Source organism: Cervus canadensis, chromosome 3, assembly GCF_019320065.1.
Source record: "Cervus canadensis isolate Bull #8, Minnesota chromosome 3, ASM1932006v1, whole genome shotgun sequence".
NCBI classification, from domain to species: Eukaryota; Metazoa; Chordata; class Mammalia; order Artiodactyla; family Cervidae; genus Cervus; species Cervus canadensis.
The window spans coordinates 80,671,789-80,695,021 of record NC_057388.1 but is presented as its reverse complement, the minus strand read 5'-3'; the positions used below and the strand labels follow the sequence as shown (position 1 = coordinate 80,695,021).

The 23,233-nt window shown below is 38.6% G+C and overlaps 1 protein-coding gene across 1 annotated transcript in view; it reads right to left on the bottom strand.

Annotated features, from left to right (window-relative positions):
- The window catches only part of KCND2 (potassium voltage-gated channel subfamily D member 2), a 545,404-nt gene that overhangs the window by 16,907 nt on the left and 505,264 nt on the right, over positions 1 to 23,233 (bottom strand). The window contains exon 2 of the mRNA XM_043463559.1: positions 3,364 to 3,526. Within this exon, the coding sequence (XP_043319494.1) occupies positions 3,364 to 3,526 (163 nt within the window). The remainder of the gene's footprint in view (positions 1 to 3,363; positions 3,527 to 23,233) is intronic.

Below are 23,233 nucleotides of genomic sequence, written 5' to 3'. Positions count from 1 at the left end.
ATTACTCAGCCATTAAAAAGAATTCATTTGAATCAGTTCTAATGGATGAAACTGGAGCCCATTATACAGAGTGAACTAAGCCAGAAAGATAAAGACCAATACAGTATACTAACACATATATATGGAATTTAAAATGATGGTAATGATAACCCTATATGCAAAACAGAAAAAGAGACACAGATGTACACAACAGACTTTTAGAGTCTGTGGGAAAAGGCAAGGGTGGGATGTCCTGAGAGAATAACATTGAAACAAGTATACTATCAAGGGTGAAACAGATCACCAGCCCAGGTTGGATGCATGAGACAAGAGCTGAGGGCTGGTGCACTGGGAAGACCCAGAGGGATGGGATGGGGAGGGAGGCAGGAGGGGGGATCGGGATGGGGAACACATGTAAATCCATGGCTGATTCATGTCAATGTATGGCAAAAACCACTACAATATTGTAAAGTAATTAGTCTCCAACTAACAAAAATAAATGGAAAAAAAAAGTTATTATATTTGACTTTATTAAGCCAATTATTCTAGTAGTCACAGTATGTAAAATTCACTCATTATGGCAGAAACTTAGAATATAGAGACACTTTAAAGATAAAAAAATTCATAAAACATACTTTTCAATTTAGCGTTCTTTTTAAATACCATATTTATTTATGCATTTTAAATTTATTTAGATAAAAAAGCTTCTCAAAACATTCCAGGATTTTCTTTATTGATTTGCTTGTTGCAGATAACAAAGTTAAAAATATATATATATTTTGAAGGTTGGCTTATTTGAAAATCAGATTTGTATTTCCTACAGTTTTCATGCAGGTAGCTCTGTTTTTAGTGTTCAGAAGATGAATGATAGCTCGCTCATACTAAAGAAGAAATTTCTAGAAGGGAGATGGATGGATGCTGGAGAGCTAAGCTTTTGCAGGATTTCTGTTATTGTTTTTAACTAATTTTTATTTATTCATTTATTTTGAGCTGTTTGGGTCTTCGTTGCTGCAGGTGGGCTTTTCTATAGTTGCGGAGAGTAGGGGCTACTCTCTGGTTGCAGTGCTGGGGCCTCTCACTGCGGTGGCTTCTCTTGTTGCTGAGCACCGGCTCTAAGACACCCGGGCTTCAACATCTGCGGCTCGCGGGCTCCAGGGCACAGGCTCAGTAGTTGCGGCGCATGGGCTTAGCTGCTCCACAGCATGTGGGACCTTCCTGCATTGGCAGGAGGACTCTTCACCACTGAACCACCAGGGAAGCCCAGACTTCTGTTATTTTAAACAATGCACTTGTGTGTCCAGCAGAGGGATTGTAGTGTGGGGGCAGAGACAAAGCTGTGGTATGTGACAAGGCATGATGGAGGCTGATTGTGGACAAAATTTCTCCATCTCTGTTTGTGAACAGCGTGCTCTGCAGGAGACTACGATTGCCCAAGAGGGTACCTTTTTCTACTCCTCCTTGTTTATTGGATTACCAGTTTTATTCATTATCATTCTCTACAATAATTAAAGACTAGATACTTGTCCAAAAAATGGGGCATAAAGGAAGAAGGTACAAGGCAGAAAGAGTAATTCTTTCTAAAGAAGGCAGATCTCTGACAATGGATATAAACAAATTCTCTGGACAACATGCTGTGTGGCCACACTGATTGATAACTTGAACTTTCCAAAGAGTTACTTTATATGAGATTTTTATACTTTATATGGGGCTTCCCTGGTGGCTCAGTGGTAAAGAATCCACCTGCCAATGAAGGAGACACAGGTTCCATTCTGTGGGGTCAGGATGATTCCCTGGAGAAGGAAATGGCAACCCACTCCAGTATTCTTTTCAGAGAAATGCCATGGACAAAGGAGCCTGGCAGGCTACAGTCCATGGTGTTGCAAGAGGCAAACATGACTTAGTGACTAAACAACAACACTTTATACTGTACGTATGAAGTATAAAGTATAGTTTTTTATTTTACTAAAGGCATCAACATTGTTTAAAAACATGTTTAAAACCTTGTCCTAGAATTACCTACAAAGCCAGTTATGAACTGCACCAGAATCTCTCATGATATTTTATAGTTACACCACACTATCTAGATTGTGCATCCACTTTAGTCACAGTTTTTGGATATTTAAAAAAAAATGAATCTATTCTTAAAGGACACTATACAGTATCCATGAAGAATCCTGGAAATCTAGCTCCATAGCCTTAAGGAAACTATAAAAGATTTCCATAATTATTTCTAAGTAACAAGGGCTCTGACTCTCAAGGTGATTATTTTAACAAAGAATAGGGAGAGGACATGTGCTAACCTTTAATTAACTTTTTTGGGAGATATCTATCATGGTGTTTAGTGTACGAACCTGGGAGCCAGGTGCCTTGGATTGAAGGAGAGATTTTCTATTTGTTAGGTGTGTAATCTTAGAATTTCTCAAATTTTGGGTAATTTAGAATTCTCATTTATGAGTACAAATAGTGATAGTAAGTAACTCATAGACTTGTTATAAAGACTACATGACTTTTAAAACATCCAGCCAATACCTTGCACATAGGAAGCCACTAATAAATAGTATTATATTATGCTTATATAGATTTATATACATTTGCATATAATTTTAATCTTATTGTGAGGTAGGTGTTGTTTTCTCCATTTCACAGATGCATATGTAACCTGTTTCCTCTGAGAGGGATGAGGTCATTGATGTGAAGTTCAGAGAAACAGTAAAGTGCTGGGCCAAAAATAAAACTCAGCTACTAGTGATCAGATTTCTCTTACTTCCTGTGTCAACTATGTTGGACATCTGAGACATATTTTGGTGCCCTTTAATAGCCCCAGTCTACTGGAACCAACTTGATCTCTGATGGACAGAGACTAAATGAATCAGATCTACAAATCTGATTCTAATAAAATTTGCCAAGAATCTATCTTTGATTTTACTATTGTCATTAGTGCTATTCACCAAATATTTCTTGTTGTCTGTGGTTGCATAGTAGGATTATCTTGCTCTGCCAGTTCTAAAGTTACACATGACTATGTGACTTACTTGAGTTAATGCAACAGAGATGGAAGTGACTTGGCCCACTTCCAAGAGGAAGTTTTAGGAGTCAGGCTGTGATTCATCATGTCCTTTTATCTCTGCTTGCACGACTGCAGACGTACATTGTTAAGATGGAGTTTCTATCAGCAGAGTAATCTGTAGCATGATTAAGAAATACTCCTTGTTTTTAAGTCACTAAGATATTAAGGTTCTTTTTTACTGTAGTATAATTTAGCTTGTGCTGACTGATGCAACTATCGACCCAAACCAGAACACTGAATAGCCAGTAAGGGATTTTAAAGCTCACTTTACGGAGTGGGAGATGCTAAATCATGGTCGCACGGCACTGAATACTCACCTTTTGTGCTCTTCGTTTGTCTGCTCGTTGATTCTGGTGGTAGATCCGACTGAAGTTGGATACGATCACTGGGACGGGTAGAGCAATGACCAAGACTCCACTCAGCGAACAGATGGAACCAAAAATCTTCCCTGCTATGGTTTTTGGTACCATGTCACCATACCTTGGAATAGAAAAAAAAAAATTGTTGTAAGTCACAGAAAGTTTTTTCCATCTTCTACAAATAGTTTTTAGCTTCCAGTCAAGTGATTTTTTGGACCAATCTATCTCTACTTCGCGCTTCCTAGGTGGTAATAGTGGTAAAGAACCGCCTGCCAATGCAGGACACATAAGAGACATGGGTTCGATCCTGGGTCGTGAAGATCCCCTGGAGGAGGACATGGCAATCCACTCCAGTATGCTTGCCTGGAAATCCCATGGACAGAGGAGCCTGGCAGGTTATAGTCCATCAGGTCACAAAGAATCGGACAAGACTGAAGTGACTTAGCAGGCATGCACACATCTCTAATTCATGGCTAAAACATACATGGTTTAAGTCTTCAATAACCTAGACATTATGAATATCTGAATATAAAAATTACCTTTTGACCTTGCAGAAGTGGATTCTAACATTTAGAAATTGCTTTAATTTCTAATAAATTAGAAATTTATTTTAATTGCTTAAAATATTTTAAGCCAGATGATATAATGAGAGCTATTCGATTTGTCCTTTATATCACATGGCATTGTTCTTTACATTTATTTATAGTCACTATTCCCATGCTGAATGTTATAGGCTAGATAACACTCTTTTCCACTTAATTTTTTTTTCTACATTGGACTGGTTATGAAATTTAAATAGAAAAAGTGGTACATCACATTCCTTTCATCAGATATAATGTCTTAAAAATTTGAACTCTCCAAAGGTCCCATTAATTTTCATTTATGAAATCCGATGGCCATTTTTCCATGATTATCTTATTTAATCTCTTATTTATGTTTGGTTTTCTCTTTAGTTAAAATACTTTCTGTCATCTTTAGGGTTAGCAAATTCCCTTAGTGACCTTCTACCTCATTGGCTGCTACTTTCCCATTTTCGTTTCTGGGTCCTCCTTTTCTCTTGTCTGATTTCTAAATCTTGGAGTAATGTCGGTCTCAGGCTCTTATCATCTCAGTATAAACTCTCTTTCTATGTGATTTTATCCAATTCCATAGCTTGAATTATCTATACTTTGAAAGTGAAAGTGCAAGTCACTCAGTCAGGTATGACTCTTTGTGACCCCATAGACTATATAGTCCATGGAATTCTCCAGGCCAGAATACTGGAGTGGGTAACCTATCCCTTCTCTAGTGGATCTTCCTGATCCAGGAATTGAACTGGGGTCTCCTGCATTGCAGGCAGATTCCAGGATTTCCTGGAATCATATTTGTTGTCTATATGCTACTGACACTAATTTACAGTGATATCCCTGATGTTTGTTTTGAATATCAGACTCATCGCTTCAGTTGTTTCTGCTCTGATTATTCCTACCACTAGATGTTTAAGAGCCTATTAAGGCTTAAATTAGCCAAAAAGGAACTCTTATTTCCCTAGCTTTCTCTAGCCCCTTCAAATCTGTTCCTCTTGCAATCTACTATTTCTAGTTAAATGGAACTACAAACCACCCAGTTGCTCATATCAACACTGAAAAAGCCACCCTATCCTCAGTCCATGTATCTCTACTCAGCTAGCCTTGTTGACTCTGACCAAACCAAATTATATTCCATTTGAGTCTCTTTCCTCAACTAGAGCCGGGGATACCACTTCTCACTTGAATTCTCTTTTCTACATTTGCCCCGTTACAAGTTACAATTCACACCAACATAGCAGCGAGGGTTATGGCTTTAAAAATGGAGTTTGGGCTGCTGCTACTTTATCTAAACCTTCTAATAAACTTGAAACAAGAATAAACCCAGGTTCCTACTTTTGTCTCCAAAGGCCTGCATCCTTCAGTTAGTTTCTGGCTATATTTCACACTGTCTCCCATCCAGCTCCCGGTCTCCCAGTCACATTGACCATCTGACTTCCTATCACATGGGCAGCCCCTAGATTATTATTATGCAGGTTGAGACTTAAATATCTCCCTTCCAGAAGTTGTTTTCTGGCCATGTTCCCCAGAGTGGTATTATTCTTTTCCCCAAGTCTTTCTCTAAAACATCTTCCCATTTGATTACCTTTAAAGGACTTATTAACACATGAAGCTAATTTGTTAATGTGAAACAATTTCCTTGGTTCCCCACATATCTGCTGACACGAGAATATAACCTTGATGAACTGAAGTTATTCTATTTTGTATCTCACTAGCACACAACAAGTTCTTCATAAATATTACTTAAATGAATATGTTTTCACTACCTTACTGATATAGAGTTCTTCTAAGAGTTCATTGCTGGGGAAGGGGATGAGGAGTTTTTTTTTTTTTCTTTATTGAAATATAGGTGATATGCTTGGTATTAGAGGTTCTCTGGTGGCTGAGATGGTAAAGAGTCTGCCTGTAATGAGGGAGACACGGGTTCAATCCCTGGGTTGGGAAGATCCCCTGGAGAAGGAAACGGCAACCCACTCCCGTATGCTTGCCTGGAAAAGCTCATGGCCGGAGGAGCCTGGCAGGCTACAGTCCATGGGATTGCAAAGAGTCAGACACGACTGAGTGATTTTTGACTTCACTTTCACTTTCAGATGATATGCAACACTGTATTAGTTTCAGATGTACAGTCTATCGATTTGATATATGCAGTTTTATTGAGATATAAGTGACACAAAACGTTCTATTAGTTTCAAGAAGGAGATCTGTCATAGCATCGCAGAAGCTACCCGGCTGCACCTTTGACGTGCCAACTGCTCCCTGCTCACTTCAGGGCTTTGGGGTGCTCAGTGCACCAAGAGTTTAGTCCTTAGGAACAAGGCACAGATATTGGAATCCAGAATCAAGGAATTTGGGAGTACTTGGGGATTCTCTAACTTGAAGAGTGATCTAGGACACATCATTCTAATTAACACTGGTTTTTGGACATTTATATGTCAATATGGTGGCTCAGATGGTAAAGAATCTGCCTGCAATGCAGGAGACCTGGGTTCAATCCTTTGGCCAGGAAGATACCCTGGAGAAGGGATGGCAACCCATTCTATTATTGTTGCCTGGAGAATTCCATGGATGGAGGAGTTTGAGGAGCTACAGTCCATGAGTTGCAAAGAGTCGGACATGACTGAGCGACTAACACATATACACACGGAGATGGAAATTTCAGAACTGGCTCAGGACAGGCTGCTGAGAGTGACAACAGGCTGTACTGACCAGCACCACCTTTGGTGACCCCATTCCAGGCTCTGGTCTTCTGCTTTGGAGGCCCAGTGATTCACTCTTGTTCATATCTGATCAGTAGCTGAGCTAATTCACTGTAACTGAAATTCCTACACAGTTTTGGCATCAAAATGACAGAATTGATTTACATTAAAAAAAAAAAACAAAACATAAAACCCAGCCCAAGAACTTGAAACAGGCTGCATCCATGTGAAACAGAACCTCTTTCCATAGTCCATCAGGGAAGCTAAATCAGAATCTGAAAATGATGTTAGTGAGGAAACAATCAAAACTAAACGAATTTAGATGGTGAGCATAAAAGGCTTGGGGTCTTTCTTGCCATAAGGATATATCAGTGGAAGATCAACTTTTTATACCACGATTGCCACAGATCACATTGAGTACCCAGCCATGGTTTATAAATATCTTCTTTCCTTTTGCACTGACTATGCGTGGGCTCTGAAGAAGTCTTTAACACACATCCCCTTCATATGTACATGCATACATAAAAGCAGCTTTTCAAAACAGAGATTTGATTTTAATGTTTAGCAATTAAGATCTCGAAAGTCTCTCAGAAAAGAAAGTAAATAAAAACCCAACTATTTGTTATAGCCTGAGAAGGTACAGATTAAGTCCATGTAATTAAAGTAAACCTTTAAAAATATAAGTAAAATAACTAAATGAATCCATCATATACTTTTTTCCTGCCTCTCTGAGATTTTTTAAATTACCATTTCTTAACTGGTTTTTAAAATTTTAGGCTCATTATATCATCCTGTAGGCAAAGCCGGCATACTTGCGATTATTAGAAAAAATTAAGGGCTGACTGAACCCAAAGCTCAGTAAGACGTTAAGAAGAGTGGGGATTAGTAAACTCAGTTGGCAGCTGATCGTGGTGATAGGGGTGGGGGTAATCATGCTATCAGAAAGGCTGCACCTAAAAGAAGGGAGAAAACAGATTCTCTGGGATTCAAAGAGGTGCTGGGCCAGTTGATAAAGCAGGTTTCCATGGGAAAGAAATTTTTGATGAGGTACCTGGGATTCAACTAGAAAATAATCACTGCAAATCCTTTTTGAATATAAACAGAGATTATAATTTGAATAAATAAGGCAGAAAGTGAACTTGCTACTCAGAGGGAAAAGACAGGTAAAATGAAATATCTTGTTTGTACTGTAACAAAAGGGGGAAAAGAGTATGAACCAGCTTGCTGAAAATTAGCAAATTCCCATCTAGAAGGATGCATTAGGGAAAAGAGGTAAGAGACACAAAAGGGGTGGTTTAATGCCAAAAAGCTCTGCTGCTGCTGCTAAGTCGCTTCAGTCGTGTCCGACTCTGTGTGACCCCATAGACGGCAGCCCACCAGGCTCCGCCGTCCCTGGGATTCTCCAGGCAAGAAAACTGGAGTGGGCTGCCCTTTCCTTCTCCAAAGCATGAAAGTGAAAAGTGAAAGTGAAGTCGCTCAGTCGTGTCCGACTTATTGCACGACCCCACAGACTGCAGCCCGCCAGGCTCCTCTGCCCGTGGGATTTTCCAGGCAAGAGTACTGGAGTGGGGTACCATTGCCTTCTCCAAAGCTCTGCTAATCTGCATCAAATACAGTTATATTTATTATTTACCTTTGTCATATTTGTTTTTAAATCCAAATTTACTTTATAGTCAAGAAAGCATAAGTGAATGCTTGAGGTGACTGGCCCGTGTGCTATGATTATGTGGGAAGAGGCAGGGAGAACAAAATCCTCATTGGTGGGAACACCTCTCAACATTTTACTCCTGGGTGGAAAGACAGATCTTTCTCACATAATAGAAAATTAGGATGGAACTCCCCTGGTGGTCCAGTGGTTAATAATCTGCTCGGCAATGCAGGGGACATGGGTTCAATCCCTGGTCTGGGAAGATTCCATATACTGAGGGACAGCTAAGCTCTTGTGTTCAACTACTGAGCCCAACAGTGCTTACAGGTCGTGCTCCAAGAAAAGCCACCACGATGAGAAGCGCATGCACCACAACAAAATAGTAGCCCCCAGTTGCCGCAACCAGAGAAAGCCCATGAGCAGCAACAAAGACCCAGTGGAACCAAAAATAAATAAAAACAAAGAAAATGAGGATGATCCTCAAGGCCATGGAAGATGGTGAAAGCACAAGGAAGCAGAAGGGGCAGGATATTAAGACCAACCAGGCTTGTGATTATGTGTGTAAGGGCAGCCCAAGGCTTGGCTGATCCCAAAGGAGCACCTGCTGCCTCCTTCCACACACCCGAAATATAATGGCACTAAATATACGTTTCTGTCTGTTCTACTCCCTGCCCCTCTCTCCTTTTTACAATTAAACTGCTGTTGATATTTTTAATATTCAAAGCACATTTCATTAGCTTGACTATGTTGGAGAATCATGGAAAAGGCACAGTACGATTTGTATATGTTCTTATATTGTCCATTTGGTTTCTCTTCTCACTTGGCAAGGGGTTCCCAGATGGTGTTATTGGTAAAGAACCCGTCTGCCAGTGCAGGAGACCTAAGAGACCTGGGTTCAGTCCCTGGGTTGGGATGATCCCCTGGAGGAGGGCATGGTAAGCCACTCTGGTATTCTTGCTTGGAGACTCCCATGGTCAGAGGTGGGCTACAGTCCATAGGGTCGCAAAGAGTTGGACATGACTCAAGTGACTTAGCACGCACGCTCGCTTGGGAATGACCTTGAGAATTGAAACGGGTAACTTTTATCTGCAAACTTGTAACTGGGCATAGAACCTGCTAGGGATGGGAAACAGCTCACTAGCAAAACCAGCTGCTTTTCTTTGTCCCTATTGCTATTTGTATTGGAGTATTCAAACTCCAACTCTTACTAAGGAGCAAAACAGCATTACAGACCTCAGGAGTCATCTCTTTGAAACCAGTGGAAGAAAGGCTTAGCAGAGAAAGCTTCCTCATGAGAGATGACACTTATTGTGGCTAAATGATCATTTTAAAGTTTATGTATTGCCTACAATACTGCCCATCTTTTAATGATTATTCTTATCCTAGGCAACTTGTATAACAGTTGGTATTTTATTTTTTATCATATAAAAACACATCTCACTTTGCCCAACTCCTGATGCTTACATTTATGCTAAGCCCAGCAGTATTATATATTCTATTCTTTCTTGTCGTCTTTGGATTTTAATATTAGGTCTCAAGTCTTCAAAAATCCATTTTCCTAAAACAGTTACATTAGAACATTGTGTAGATGTGTTTTTGTTTCCACAGAGACATTTTTTTCTATATGTAAATAAAACTGATTCAAAGACTATAAGAGGCCTCTAAAGTCAAGTAAGAAAGAAGAAAACAGTAGAGAGAATAGCATCATATAAAAGAAAAACTATCAATAAGTTTTACACAATGAAGAATGAGCAGAGTTGAACTTTGTTAGTGGAAGGGAAGCTTTCCCCATACATCTGCTTTCCTCTCTTTCTTCTAACTGTCCCTTCTTTCCCCTACATTTACCATACAGAGTCACTGTAGGTTCTTTCTGCTCCTTTTTCACCCTGAACATCCACCATACTTTATGTTTATTGCTCCCCTTCCTCCTCACATCAGTTAAAAGGTACAATATAGGGGTATCATTCACATAAAATGTTAATTCTAAACATGTACTTACTGCCCCCCAAAATACTTGGTTAAAATTAAATATTTTGCCATATGTGAAAGATCATATTGAGTGGAGGACCAATTTCTCAAGAATAGTTTCAGTCATTGGTTTTTGAAGATTTTAATCTCAAATATTATCCAAAACTTTCATGCTAAGTACTTGAATTCTAGAATGCACTCAATGCCAAAATAGTGGTAACTCTTGTTAACACAGACAATCAAATAGTGGTAAATCTTGTTAACTAAGACAATCAAATGAATATATCATCTATCCTTTGTCCATTTATCTTTCCAATTTATCAAGTAATACTGAAATAGATGGGAAAGTGCATAATTTTTAAACATAATACATTGCAAACCAAATTTTACTAATATCTACTCAAACTTTCCATTTTTGGCATTTCTCCAGAAATCAGATGATACATTTAGATCTCAAATGGAGAACAATTTCCTTGAATTTTTTTTTACACAGTGCGAACACAATACTGCTAGCTTCCTAGTCCTATTCATATAGCTTCTATTTTTTTCTTCTCTTTTCGTTTGGAGAGTATAAATGTAGGCTCATTGGATAAAGAAGAAATGTTATATAAGGCAAACCTCCCCAGCAAAGGCATGACTTTCCATCTGTGAAACTCTTTCCCATGGATAACAAGAAAGAATACAAAACCCAGGAATTTTGTGAATAATTGTAAAGGTAGAACAGGTCTTCGTATAACAGGAAGGAAATGCTGATTTGAAAATAAACCTTGATGCTTACTGTAATTCAAACTCTCACTCTCCTTTTCTCTTTTTTATAATGAAAAAGTCTTAAATTGCTAGTTATCAGAGACAGAATGAATGGACTCTGTGCAGTTGCATTGAAGTACAGGACATCCTGTACGTTGTATAGCGCAGGTGCTAGTTCATGAAAGACTGTATTTCACTATGTTAAAGTAAAAAATCCCAATTTCATATGAGACATAAATCAGGATTTGGGGGTACAAGTATCTGAAAAATTTTGTTGTTGTTTAGTTGCTAAGTCATGTCCAATTCTTTTGCAACCCCATGCACTGTAGCCTGCCAGGCTCCTCTGTCCATGGGATTTCTCTGGCAAGAATATTGGAGTGGGTTGCCATTTCCTTCTCCAGGGAATCTTCCTGACTGAATTTCCTGTACTGGCAGGCAGATTCTTTACCAGTGAGCCATCAGGGAAGCATTTGAAAAATAGATACCTGCTACCATTATGATATATTTGAATGTCTCCCTATCCCCACGCACAATTCATAAGTTGACATCCTAATTCCCCCTGTGGTGATGTTAGGAGGGGGGCATTTGAGAGATAATTAGGTCATGAGGGTGAGGCTCTCACGAATGGGCTTCATACTTTTATAAAAAGAGACCCCACAAATCTCCTTAGCCCCAGATTTGTGACGATACAGAAAGAAGGGCTGTCTGTGAACCAGGAAATGGAGCTCACCGACCATCACAAAGAATCTGCTGTTCCATAATTTTGGATTTCTCAGCCTCCAGAACTCTGAGAAAAACATATTTGTTGCTTATAAACTACCTAATCTGTGATATTTTGTTATAACAGCCCAAATGGATTAAGATGTGTAACAAAATAATTAGAGGAATATAAGTAATATGTATAACAACATCCTGGTAAAAGCAGTTAGCTGATGTGTGTGTATGCGCATACGTGTGTGTGTGTGTTATAATTACTGATTTTGTGTCCGAATTTTTGTCCTAGATATGACTGCTCTTCAGAGTAGACTGAGAAATAATTTCTTCTGACCTGGAAGCTGGATCACTTCTCAACTAATAATTCAACCCCTTAGGGTCTCAGTAGCTACGTTATTCATGAATTTTTCTGCCATCAACTTATTATTCTAGAAGGATCACAGTTTGATGGATAATTTTTATGGTAGCTGCAATGTTTGCAAATAGCAAACAGCTTAAAAAAAAAGTGTTACTATATAACACCTGCTTATGGTACAGAACTTGTTTGCCAGAGGGGTCCTGGTATTACTTTGACAATAGAAAGATTTCTCTTTGACGTGTTAAAATCAATGTTTGCCTAACAAGAGCTGCCTTGATTTTGTTCCCACCTCTCTTCCTGGAGGATCAATCACTATACTATCCTGGCTGTGTTGAAAGTTTGACATTTTTTTGGCTTATCTAACATATACACTTATTTCAAGTCATCTGTGTACTCCCTTGTTTCTTTAAATTGAAGCCAAATTTTGAGCTATTTTTAAAAAGTGTATCTTTCTTTTTTCTTTTTCTACTGTTTACAACATTAATAATCTTAGCATACTAAGTGAAGGGGTCAGCTAGAGGAACCCCACACTCCCTTTATTAGAGGTTCTAGCCAGGAGTCCATGGATTCTTAAGGAATTCAGGGATAAATTCCAGATGGGTCAGGGAACTCCATGATAGTCTCAGTCTTCATAGGCATTTTACTGAAAGGTTTTGGAGCTTTTTTTGAATTATCACAAGTGGAGTGTTCCAAATAATGTTCAAAATTTATAATTTGATTATTTAAGGGCATATCAATTGTCAGTGTAAGCAATTTGAACACACACTGCACAAAAGAAATGCTGTAAAAGCCACAGGATTATTTTACAGCTGCAGAAACACCACATATCCACTAGGGGGCATAAAAACCTAAATGAAAGTTTGGAAACAAACCAGGATTTTTTTTTTTTTTTTGGTTTTCACAAACAGGGAAAGAGAGAGAAGTATTTCCAGTAAATCTCCTGTACCGATTCCTTACCTTTGCCTACACACATTCAATATTTAGGATGTATCTTGGGCATTTTATTCCTCTGGAAATAGTTGAACAGGACAAAAACCTTACCAGTTTCATTGATTATCTATTTTTAAGGTGCTTCCAAAAGAGGGACCAGAATTCTGACAGCATGTTCTATTTCTTGTAGAAAGAAGTAAATTTCTGTAATGTGAGATATCACTAAAGTATTATTTTCAACAAGAAACCTTTTAAGCAAGACTTTTAGTGAAAAAATTAGGGGAAATTAAACGACCAGGTTTGGAAATTAAAGGGGAAAATTGAGGAAATGAGGGAGATTCTTTTAGCAGATTTATTCCCGTTTATGCACTAAGCTCTCAACATGAGATTTCAGCAGGGCTTACTAACCTTTTCCCCAGCTTGTGCCTCTTTCAAACACAATTTTTTTTCTGACTTCTTTTGTTTTCTCTTGTTTTTAGCCTACTCTATGATCAAATGAAACTTTAAAGGCTGCAAATAAAGCACATGATTATGACCTAATATACTGATAAAACATTTGTTACCCAAGTGAATATCATTAGTAAAAGCCTTTACAAATATTTAAAGAACATTTTTTTTTAAACTTTCAAAGAATTCTTGTCAGAGCCCACTTTCTCACACTTTATTCTTTCTTTTTTAAAAAGCTATGAAAATATATGTATCATTGATTATTGTGAGCATGCATATAGAAAAAAAAACAAAAAACACCTGGAGCTGGCTTGCCCAGCTGTGGGACCACCGGAAACACTTTCCCCTGCTTTTGGAGCCTAGTCTTTGTTGCCTGGAGCTATCCTTTCACTCTCACATATCTTAGAGTCTGATCATGTCATTCTCCTGCATGAAAGCCTTCATTGTCTCTCCATCACCTGCAGGAAAAATCTCCGGCTTCTTAGCATGATACACCCAGCCCTTCACGACTCTCCCGTCCCATCCTCCACTGCTCACCCCCAAAACCTTATATTGTAATCAGAGCAAATAACTTTGTATTACTGAAATGTACTAGGAATGTACTAGAGGAATCCTTCCATTCTTCTATCCTTTGTATATATTGCTATTTCTAGAACACCCCCCTTTGCATAAATCCTTTGGGTGAACTCCTAATTTTCAGTGATAAAGCTCTAGCATCAGTTCTTATTTGAAGAATTTCTTGACAAGTTTCTCTCTGTCCAATAAAAGTAATATCCTCTCTCTCAGATGCCTGCCAAGCTGCTTGCAATTAATAAAGCACAATTAGTTTTATACAGGTCTTTTTTCTCCCACTAAACTAGGAGGTCCAGTAGGTCAAAGATCATGTCATCATTAAAAACCCAGTTTAGCACAGACCTTGTCCAAGAGCTGAGCAAGTAGTTGAAACTCAATAAATGTTTATGGTTTAAATAAATCCTCCAGAGAGAGTCTGATGGTAAACAATAAATAATGGGAGGGAGTGAAGGCGAGTATACATCTCCTCCTCTTATTTTCTCTTAACCAGATTTCCTTTTCTTCTCCAGACCCAGAACCAATTCATTTCCTCAATTTGTCTAAATTCCTCTTCAGATACTTATATGATATGCCTAGAATAACCTAGTTCTACCCTGTCAATTAACCTTACTTCTTATACCCAGAGGAATTATTTTTAACCTACATGATTTTACATGAACAGAGAAGTCAAGAAACCTGACACTTTTCAGTTCCTACCCACTTTCCATTGTCACATGCTTAACCAACATATATCCGGCCAGAATTTCAAAATACAATCCCCCTCAAATTTGACAGATTCTGCAATCCTCAAGTGCCCAACAATTTGAACAAATATGACTCATGCTTCTCTGAATCTCACATGTCATCCTAGGGGATGGCTGAGTCTTTCCACATCTCTGTATTCTACTTGAGGGTGCTGCTAATCTTAGATAATGAGCATTATCAATTCTCTGAAAATGTCATTGTTTGGTGCCCATTTTTCTTAACAAGGTCTATCTACTTATGCCCTGGGAGTATATTGGAGCAGATAGGCTTGTCTTCTATCAGAAGACAGTTAATACTTCAAGCAAAGTCAAGGTCCCAGCTATATCTGATCATTTTGGCTGTGGGCTGATGTCACCAGTTTTCATAGTTTTGCGTGTTCTGGTTGTGCATCCCAAGGGGTTTCATCTTTAACACTGTCAGAGGTACTCTCATACTGGGAACTTTCTTGTTACCTGCTGCTGTTGCTTCCATCTCTTCCTGTCCTTTGAAAGTTAAATCTGTTGGAGGAAGCGCCCCACTGTTCCTGTTTCCAAGTCACTGCTGCTACACTGCAGGCTGCCACCCAAGGAGACAAATCCCAATGCCATTTTGACAGTTCTGCTCGTTAAGTCTGTTTTCTAATAACAAGCCACTGATCTCAAACACCACCAAAATTACTCACTATTTACAATCCATTCAAAGGCTCCTAAGTGCCTTTGTCATGGGAAGAAGGAGGAGTTGGTCTCCAGGGTTTGCTTGAAGCATAAGTCTTAGAGGAGAATTCAGTTGGGCAAAATAAAAGCATTAAGTGAAGATGTTTATTGTGAAAGTTTTTATTTTTTTCCACCTGACTTTACAGTCTAAGACCTGTTAGCTGTTATAGGCCTCAAGGTACCTTTGAGATGTCTTCAAGTATTTACTATTTTATTTTGAGCCATACTTTAAAAATTACTTATGGATTATCCAGTAATGACCTAACACATCTCTTGTTTCTAATTCTGCCCAGGAAGGCTTAATAATTTTGCCACATATTATCCAGTTCTTAAATTTTACAGGAAAGAAGGCACACAGTTCTAATTATACTGGAGATAAGACGTGTTTAGGGAGTTAGGTTCTGCTTTGGCAGCTGCAGCATCTCAGGAAATGGTGGTGCTGCGAACATAAGTTGTGTCACTTCTGCCTGGGAAGTCCAAGGTCAAGATGCTGACACCTTTAGTGTCTGGTGAGAACCCAACTCCTAGGTCACTGATGGCTGTTCTTTTGCCTTTTGTGAGGACCAGGCAGCAGGAGGGAAGGAGCTCTTTGGGGCACTAATCCCATTCATGAGGGCTCCACCCTCGTGACCTAATCACCTCTCAAAGGCCCCACCTCCAAATACCATCCCACTGGGTGTTAGGATTTAACATGTGAATTTGGGGAAGGGGGGCACATTCTGTCTTTATGATCTAAAGGCAATTCCAGGAATGGCCTGGCACCCCTCACTCAGCTGACCACGGGCAGAGGCTGGGCTTCTCCGGTCTTGTAGGGAAGGTGAGAATTCAGTTTGGAGCTCATCAACACAGAGTAGTTTCTCCAAGTCCTACAGTCCAGAGCCTGCTTTGAAACTTCCCTATCTATGCATCACTCAGCTTGGTCACTGACCAGGGAAGCTACTTCTTTCCTGTTAAAAATTTCAATATTCTTTAAGCATAAATGCTTTAATACAATTATGCCTCATGTAAATAGTCACAGCTGTTTAAATACAGAAGGAAGTGAGACTGGAGGAGTTGTGATTTAACCTTCCAAAGACAGCCAGGCATTTCTGGTCTTCAATTTAACCTAGAAAGTTTCTATATCCTTAAACAAACTTTGTTTTTGATGAGACTCCAAAGACTTATATTTACATTAGAGATGCTTTTTGGAGAACAATTCTATTCTGTTCAATGTGAGGCAAAGTTATTTCCTACAATTGAATGAAGATACTATATTCATATTGTGTTTAGATTCTTTCACCTCTTCTTAGGATAGTAAAGCATTGATGAAATCATCCGTTTTTTCTTTTTTTTTAACAGTAAATTTTAAAATTTATAATCAGTTGCCTAAGTTGTACATACAGCAAATTTAAGGAAGTTCTACTTTATGTCATTTAATGACCTTGATAAGGAAATAGTAGTTATGTGTTTCTAAAAAATACTAAACACCCACCCCTCACTACACAATCATCCTTTTTAAAAAACTTAGATGGTGAAAAATTGCTATAAATGAATTATTGGACATGATTCAAGTCTAATCAAGTCCACTGGCACACTGCTACATGTTAAAACTTTTTATGTTTTATCTATATAATAGGCAGAGGGGAAAAAAGTTTGTATCCAGTAATATAACTTAGACCTTTTTTAAGAATTTTGTATTTTGTATTGGAGTAAAGGCAATTAACAATGTGGTAACAGTTTCAGGAGAACAGGGAAGGGACTCAGCCATACACATACACGTATTCATTCCCCCCGAACCCCTCTCCCATCTAGGCTGCTGCATGATATTGAGCAGAGTTCCATGTGTTATACAGTAGGTCCCTGTTGGTTATCCATTTCAAATATAGAGGGTGTACATGTCCATCCCCAACTCTCTATTTCTTTACCCCATCCTTCCTCCCCCTCAGGAATCATAAGTTCATCTCTTAAGTCTGTGAGTCTTTCTGTTTTGTATGTAAGCTCATTTGTATAAATGATCATTTTTTTTGACTACTTACATAAGTTAAGGCCTATTCTGAATAAACACAAATGAAGGGTCTTAAATAAACACATGTCTCTACCTCTATAGTCCTAACTGGTCAGATTTCAGTATGAAAATTCACCTGTGTTTGCATTCTGATAGGATCTAGCTTAAACAATTTAAAATGAAACAAAAAGGTGCACCTGTTAAAACATAAACCAACTAAGAAGAAACTTTTATAAAATATTATTGGCCTGAGGTTTCTTTTTAAGGAAAAGAGGAAACAAATTATGTAAAAATAAGTTAAAACTAGAAATTAAAGTTTAAAAAATTAAAGAATATATCTCACATTCCAAGCATATTAATAGTTTTCTTACATCTCTTTGCGTTTTCCTATCTAGTTAATTTTCCGGAAATGAGATTAGATTATAGGCACAATATCTTACTTTTAAAATACTGTTGTTTGTATTCAAGGTCTATGCAGGAAAACAGAAACCACCTCAAGTATTTACAAGAGAATGGACTTAATGAACAGAATTATTTTCATGGTGGGGGTGCAGACAATGGGGGTGGTTGGGGTGGGGTGGTGGATTTGCAGAAACAGGACTAGAGGTTAACCCAGGGGGTGGTAGCAGCTGGAAGGCATTCCTTTTCCAGGGAATCTTCCTGACCGAGGGGCAAAGGAAGAGAAAGCTTGCTGACCTCAAGAGCAAATTCCTGATGGAAGCTGGGTCTTTCGGGCCTCTGAGAAGAGTCACTGAAGAGGGTCAGCTGCTGCCTTAGAAGATGCAAAGAAGGAAACCTGACTCCTCTCCCATCCCCTTCCAATCTCCCACTAGACAACCCTGCAGAACATCAGATCACAAGCCAGCCTGGGAAATGCAGTCCACTAGGTTCTGGGAAAGATCGAAGGCAGAAGGAGAAGAGGGCAATAGAGGATGAGATGGTTGGATGGCATCACCAATGCACTGGACGTGAACTTGAGCAAACTCCGGGAGATGGTGAGGGACAAAGGATCCTGGTGTCCTACAGTCCATGGGGTTGTGAAGAGTCAGATGCAACTTGGTGACTGAACAACAACAGGGTCTAGCTAGGGCTTCCCAGGTGATGCTAGTGGTAACGAACCCTCCTGTCAATGCAGGAGACATAAGAGATACAGGTTTGATCCCTGGGATAGGAAGATCCCTGGAGGAGGGCATGGTAATCCATTCCAGTATTCTTGCATGGAGAATCCCATGGACAGAAGAGCCTGGTGGGCTACAGTCCATAGGGTCGCAAAGGGTTGGACACAGCTGAAGAGACTTAGCACGCACACACAGGGTCTAGCTAATAAAAGGCATAATCCAACTGGAAGCTAGGGCTTTCCCCCTCCAAACAGGACTCTGTGCATTTACCATAGCACACTGCTAAGGTCCATCCTGATTTCAAGTTATTACGACCCAGACACAGAGCTGTTATTTGGTTGACTGACTCCAGCACTCCCCTAAAAGCAGCAAATTGCATTTTAGCAGAATTAGAATCCCGGTAGTCAGACTGATAGAACCTCTCTGCATAGCAGTGCCACGTGTCATGTCATCCTGCTTTTGGAAATGTCATAGGCACATCAGGCTTCCTACCTTAAGGAGTAAGGGGCAGTTGGACCTTCTTCTAGGGCAGGCTTGAGGCTTTTCAGTTTCTATCAAAGATGTGTGTTTCAATCCACTGTAAACTAAAGAACCAAAATATCCGTTTGGACAGAGTGAGGGGAAAAAAATGCCAAACATAAAGCAATCTTATAAAGATGTCCAATTAGATTTGATGATTGTAAAATGTTCTGCTTGTATGAAACTGGGCACGGTATGTAATAAAAGCTGGTCTCTTGGGCCTTCCAAGCCTCGTGATAAGTAAGTGCTGACAAGAGGCTCTTCATTAGAATAAATCATTTCAGAGTTGCATCCTTCAACAGATCATTGGGAATGTCATTAGTAATGAATTAAAGCATAGTTTAAAGGTAGGTGAAGAGATGTAAAACCAAATTGCCTTCCCAGATGAAGAGAGTTCCATAATTTAGTTGTTTGTGAGGTTGTTTGTAGCAGAAGCATCTGCTTTGGTTGTTGTTATTTTTGTTGTTGTTGTTTATTATAGTAATGAAAGTCTATAGCTAAACATGTCAGAGCCTGGCTGTTAGTTATAAATTTAAGTACAGAAAAAATATTCTTATGTTTAAAAGTGAATGTAAGATTGTGGATGAGGGTTCTGGCAATAAAACGACAATATACAATGTGTGCTTTAAATTAAAAACAAGAAAGAACAGAGTGGTTCCATTATAGATGTCATTAACATGGATAGCTAGAATAGTCTTTTAAAATTTGTTTGACAACTTGCTGTTTCTACCACTAATGAGTGTTTAAGATAACTCTATTTACAGTTGTAGAGTTAAAGGCTTTACAACACAGGGCCTTAACCTCTAAGAGGAGTCATTATGTGATCAATGGGCTTGATTTTTCACTTTTAGAAAATGAGGCTGAAACTTGAAACAGTATGAGTAACATTCCTTGAAATATTCTTTAATACATTTGCTAGTGGTTTTATGCATACAAATAAAATTGTCTGCTTGGATAAAAGCACTTATGGTAGTGAACTTCCACATACAAAAAAGAAAAAAATAAGTTAAAGTGAATGATAAAAGCTAAAAGCAAATACTCCTCTTAAATCTATTTTCTTCCTTTCTTTTCTCTTTCCCTTTCTTACTCAAAAATTTATAAAGTTCCTATAATGAGTGAGGTACTGATAATAAATTCAATACTTGGTTCTTTTTTCTTCCCTAAAGATCTTACAGTTGAGGAAGAAAGTTAGAATAATAAACAAACAATTGAACGCTTGTTATTTCAGGTTTCTAAATACTTGCATATTTTTTTCTCTTACCTCCAAGATGCTGGAGGTTATTGTTTGCATTCTTTTATTTTATTTAACTTCTACTGGAAATATCATTAATTATCTTGTTTATACCTCTACTATTAACACGAAGAAGGGATGTTCCAGTGGTTTTCTCTATTCAACCCTAAAGAATCTCTTTTCCTCATAGGCAACTGTGTCCGAACTATTTTTCAAAAGAGATGTAAATAATGTCATTTCAATCCCTGGGTGGGGAAGATTCCCTGTAGTAGGAAATGGCAACCCATTCCAGTATTCTTGCCTGGAAAGTTCCATGGACAGAGGAGCTTGGTGGGCTACAGTCCATGGAGTGGCAAAGAGTTGGACACGACTGAGTGACTGAACACACGTGTGCATGAACACACACACACACACACACACACATACACATACATTATTTCTTATATGCTCATTTAGAGTCCTCTTCGTGTCAAGGGCAAGATGATGATATTTTAGGCCTTGCAGGACATACGGCTTCTATAACAACTGTTCAACTTTGTTGTAGTGCAAACATAGCCCTAGATAATTCATAAATGAATGAGGCTAACTATAATCCAATAAAAATTTGTGTCCATAAATAAATAAAAACTTTATTTATGGATGCTGAAATTTGAATTTCATATAATTCTCTGTGTCAATAAATATTCTTCTTTTGATTTTTCTCTCTAACAATTTAAATAAATGGGCTTCCCTGGTGGTTCAGTTGGCAAATAATCTGCCTGCAGTGCAGGAGACCCAAGTTCAATCCCTGGGTTGGGAAGATTCCCTGGAGAAGGAAATAGCAACCCACTCTGGTATTCTTTACTGAAGAATCCTGTGGACAGAGGAGCCTGGTGGGCTACAGTCCATGGGGTCACAAAGAGTCAGACACGACTTAGTGACTAAACCATCACCAACCATTTAAATAAGTAAATAGTCTTCTAAAATCACAAGCGGTACAAAATCAGGAGATAGGCTGTGTGGGACTTGTGGGTGGTATTTTATCAACCTCTGACTTAGAGGGGCCATTCTTGGTGTAATCAACTCACTTTGGAAAGGTTAAGTGTTGTTTTCCTGTAGAAGAGCTTGAAACCATTCAAGGAAATATTTCCTCAATACTGTCATACATATTTCTTCAAACATTTTGTAATTCTTGACTTTAGGAAATGTACCTTCTAGAAGGGAAGAGTAGAAGGGCCCCTGTTTTCCCAGCTCATCTGTCCTTCCCATTAAAGCCCACTCTACCACGACTGGACGCTTGGTGTCAATGAGTGTGCAGCAGATCAAAGGGGAAATGGATTGATTGTCTGGTGGCAGCCTACTCTTTATATAATTTTGGGTACAGTGGGTAGGAGGAAAATGTATTGTGTTCCAAGCACTTTGCTAAGTCTGGAAAGGCAGAGGGAGACTAAAAGCAAGAGACCTTATTCTAAGTGACTTCTAGTAGGGAGAGAGGCTACATAGGAAATAATAATGAAATGATTATCACAGTAACAGGAATAATTGTGGGACTGATCAGGGGTTAAGTGTACTTGAGAAATACTCCCACAAGTATTTGGAAAGGAGGCCGATTGGAATTGAGTCTAGAAGGATGAAAAAGAGTGAGCCAAACAATAAAGAGAAAGAAAATGCTAATAATAAGAGGCTTTCGGACAAGTGCTAGCGGCAGGAATGGTCTTATGAGCAGGTGGAGTAAGTCCCTGCCTATGACCATGCTCAGATACCTTCCTGGTTACTTCCTGTCTCTCATGCTCTTTGAATTACTTGAATTCCACTATAGAGACTTCTGCCTAAGAAATCTTCTCTTGGCTAAAATACAACTATTCTTGAGAGTGCTAACAGATTAAGCCTTTGAACTCATTTGTATCTCTTTGGGATTAAATTTATGTATCAAACTGCTCCTTAAAGGCATTTGTAATGGGGAAAAAATGGTTCAAAGAAAGAAATCAGGCCCAGCAATGAAGCCTGCAGCACTGAAACCCAAACTTGGACTGTTTGAAAGTTTTACCCAGGGCTGGTTGTGCCTCGAAAAAGATTTTTTCGTGAACTGACTTTTAAAAGGGCATTTGTTTGTCTAGCAGGAGTGAATGGAGCCAGCCATTATGCCTTAGAGACCCTGTATTGATCTTTGTAGACAAACCACTAAATAGGACTTGACTGCTACACAATGGAGGATTAATTTGCCCTTCCGCATAGGCCTACAGTAGGCATGTCAATATGCATTTATGAAACCTTGCTCTGTGCAAAGAAGAGACTGAAGAACCCAATAAGCAAATTAAAATAGGAAAGCCAAAGAGGGAATGTGGCCAACATGTTTCATTTTTTTCTTAAATGAAATTTGATTAAATGAAATCAGAAAAAAACAAGTTTTAATATAATTTTCTAACTCTATTCATGGTTTTTAATTTACTGTTTATACACAGTTTGATGCTAATTATTTTATATTTTAGAAGGAATAAGATGTGGAAACAAGTTTTTATCACCTGAATGAGGTTTTCTTGTTGAAACACCCCAGACATTACAGAAGATTTGAAATAAGGGTTAATCTAGGTAATTATGAGCTCCTGCTAGCCTGGAAATATAATTTTGTGTGGAATTTTGCCTAGGCTTACTAAGTGAGTAGGGAAGTAGGAAAGTTCTCTTAGCTAATTACTTATCAAACAAATTTCACATTTAAAACAAAATAGTTTTTTTAAAAACCAAATCGATTAGGTAAGATATAAGTTTAACTCCCTAATTATTAATTAATGACAAAACTCACACAAGATAGGTGGCTTTCAGGAAAGCTAGCAAGTCGAGAACACCCACAGAAAGCTACATGTTGGTTTTAATGTAAAGTCAGGGAATATTTTGGTGCCTATGAAGAGTCATCACT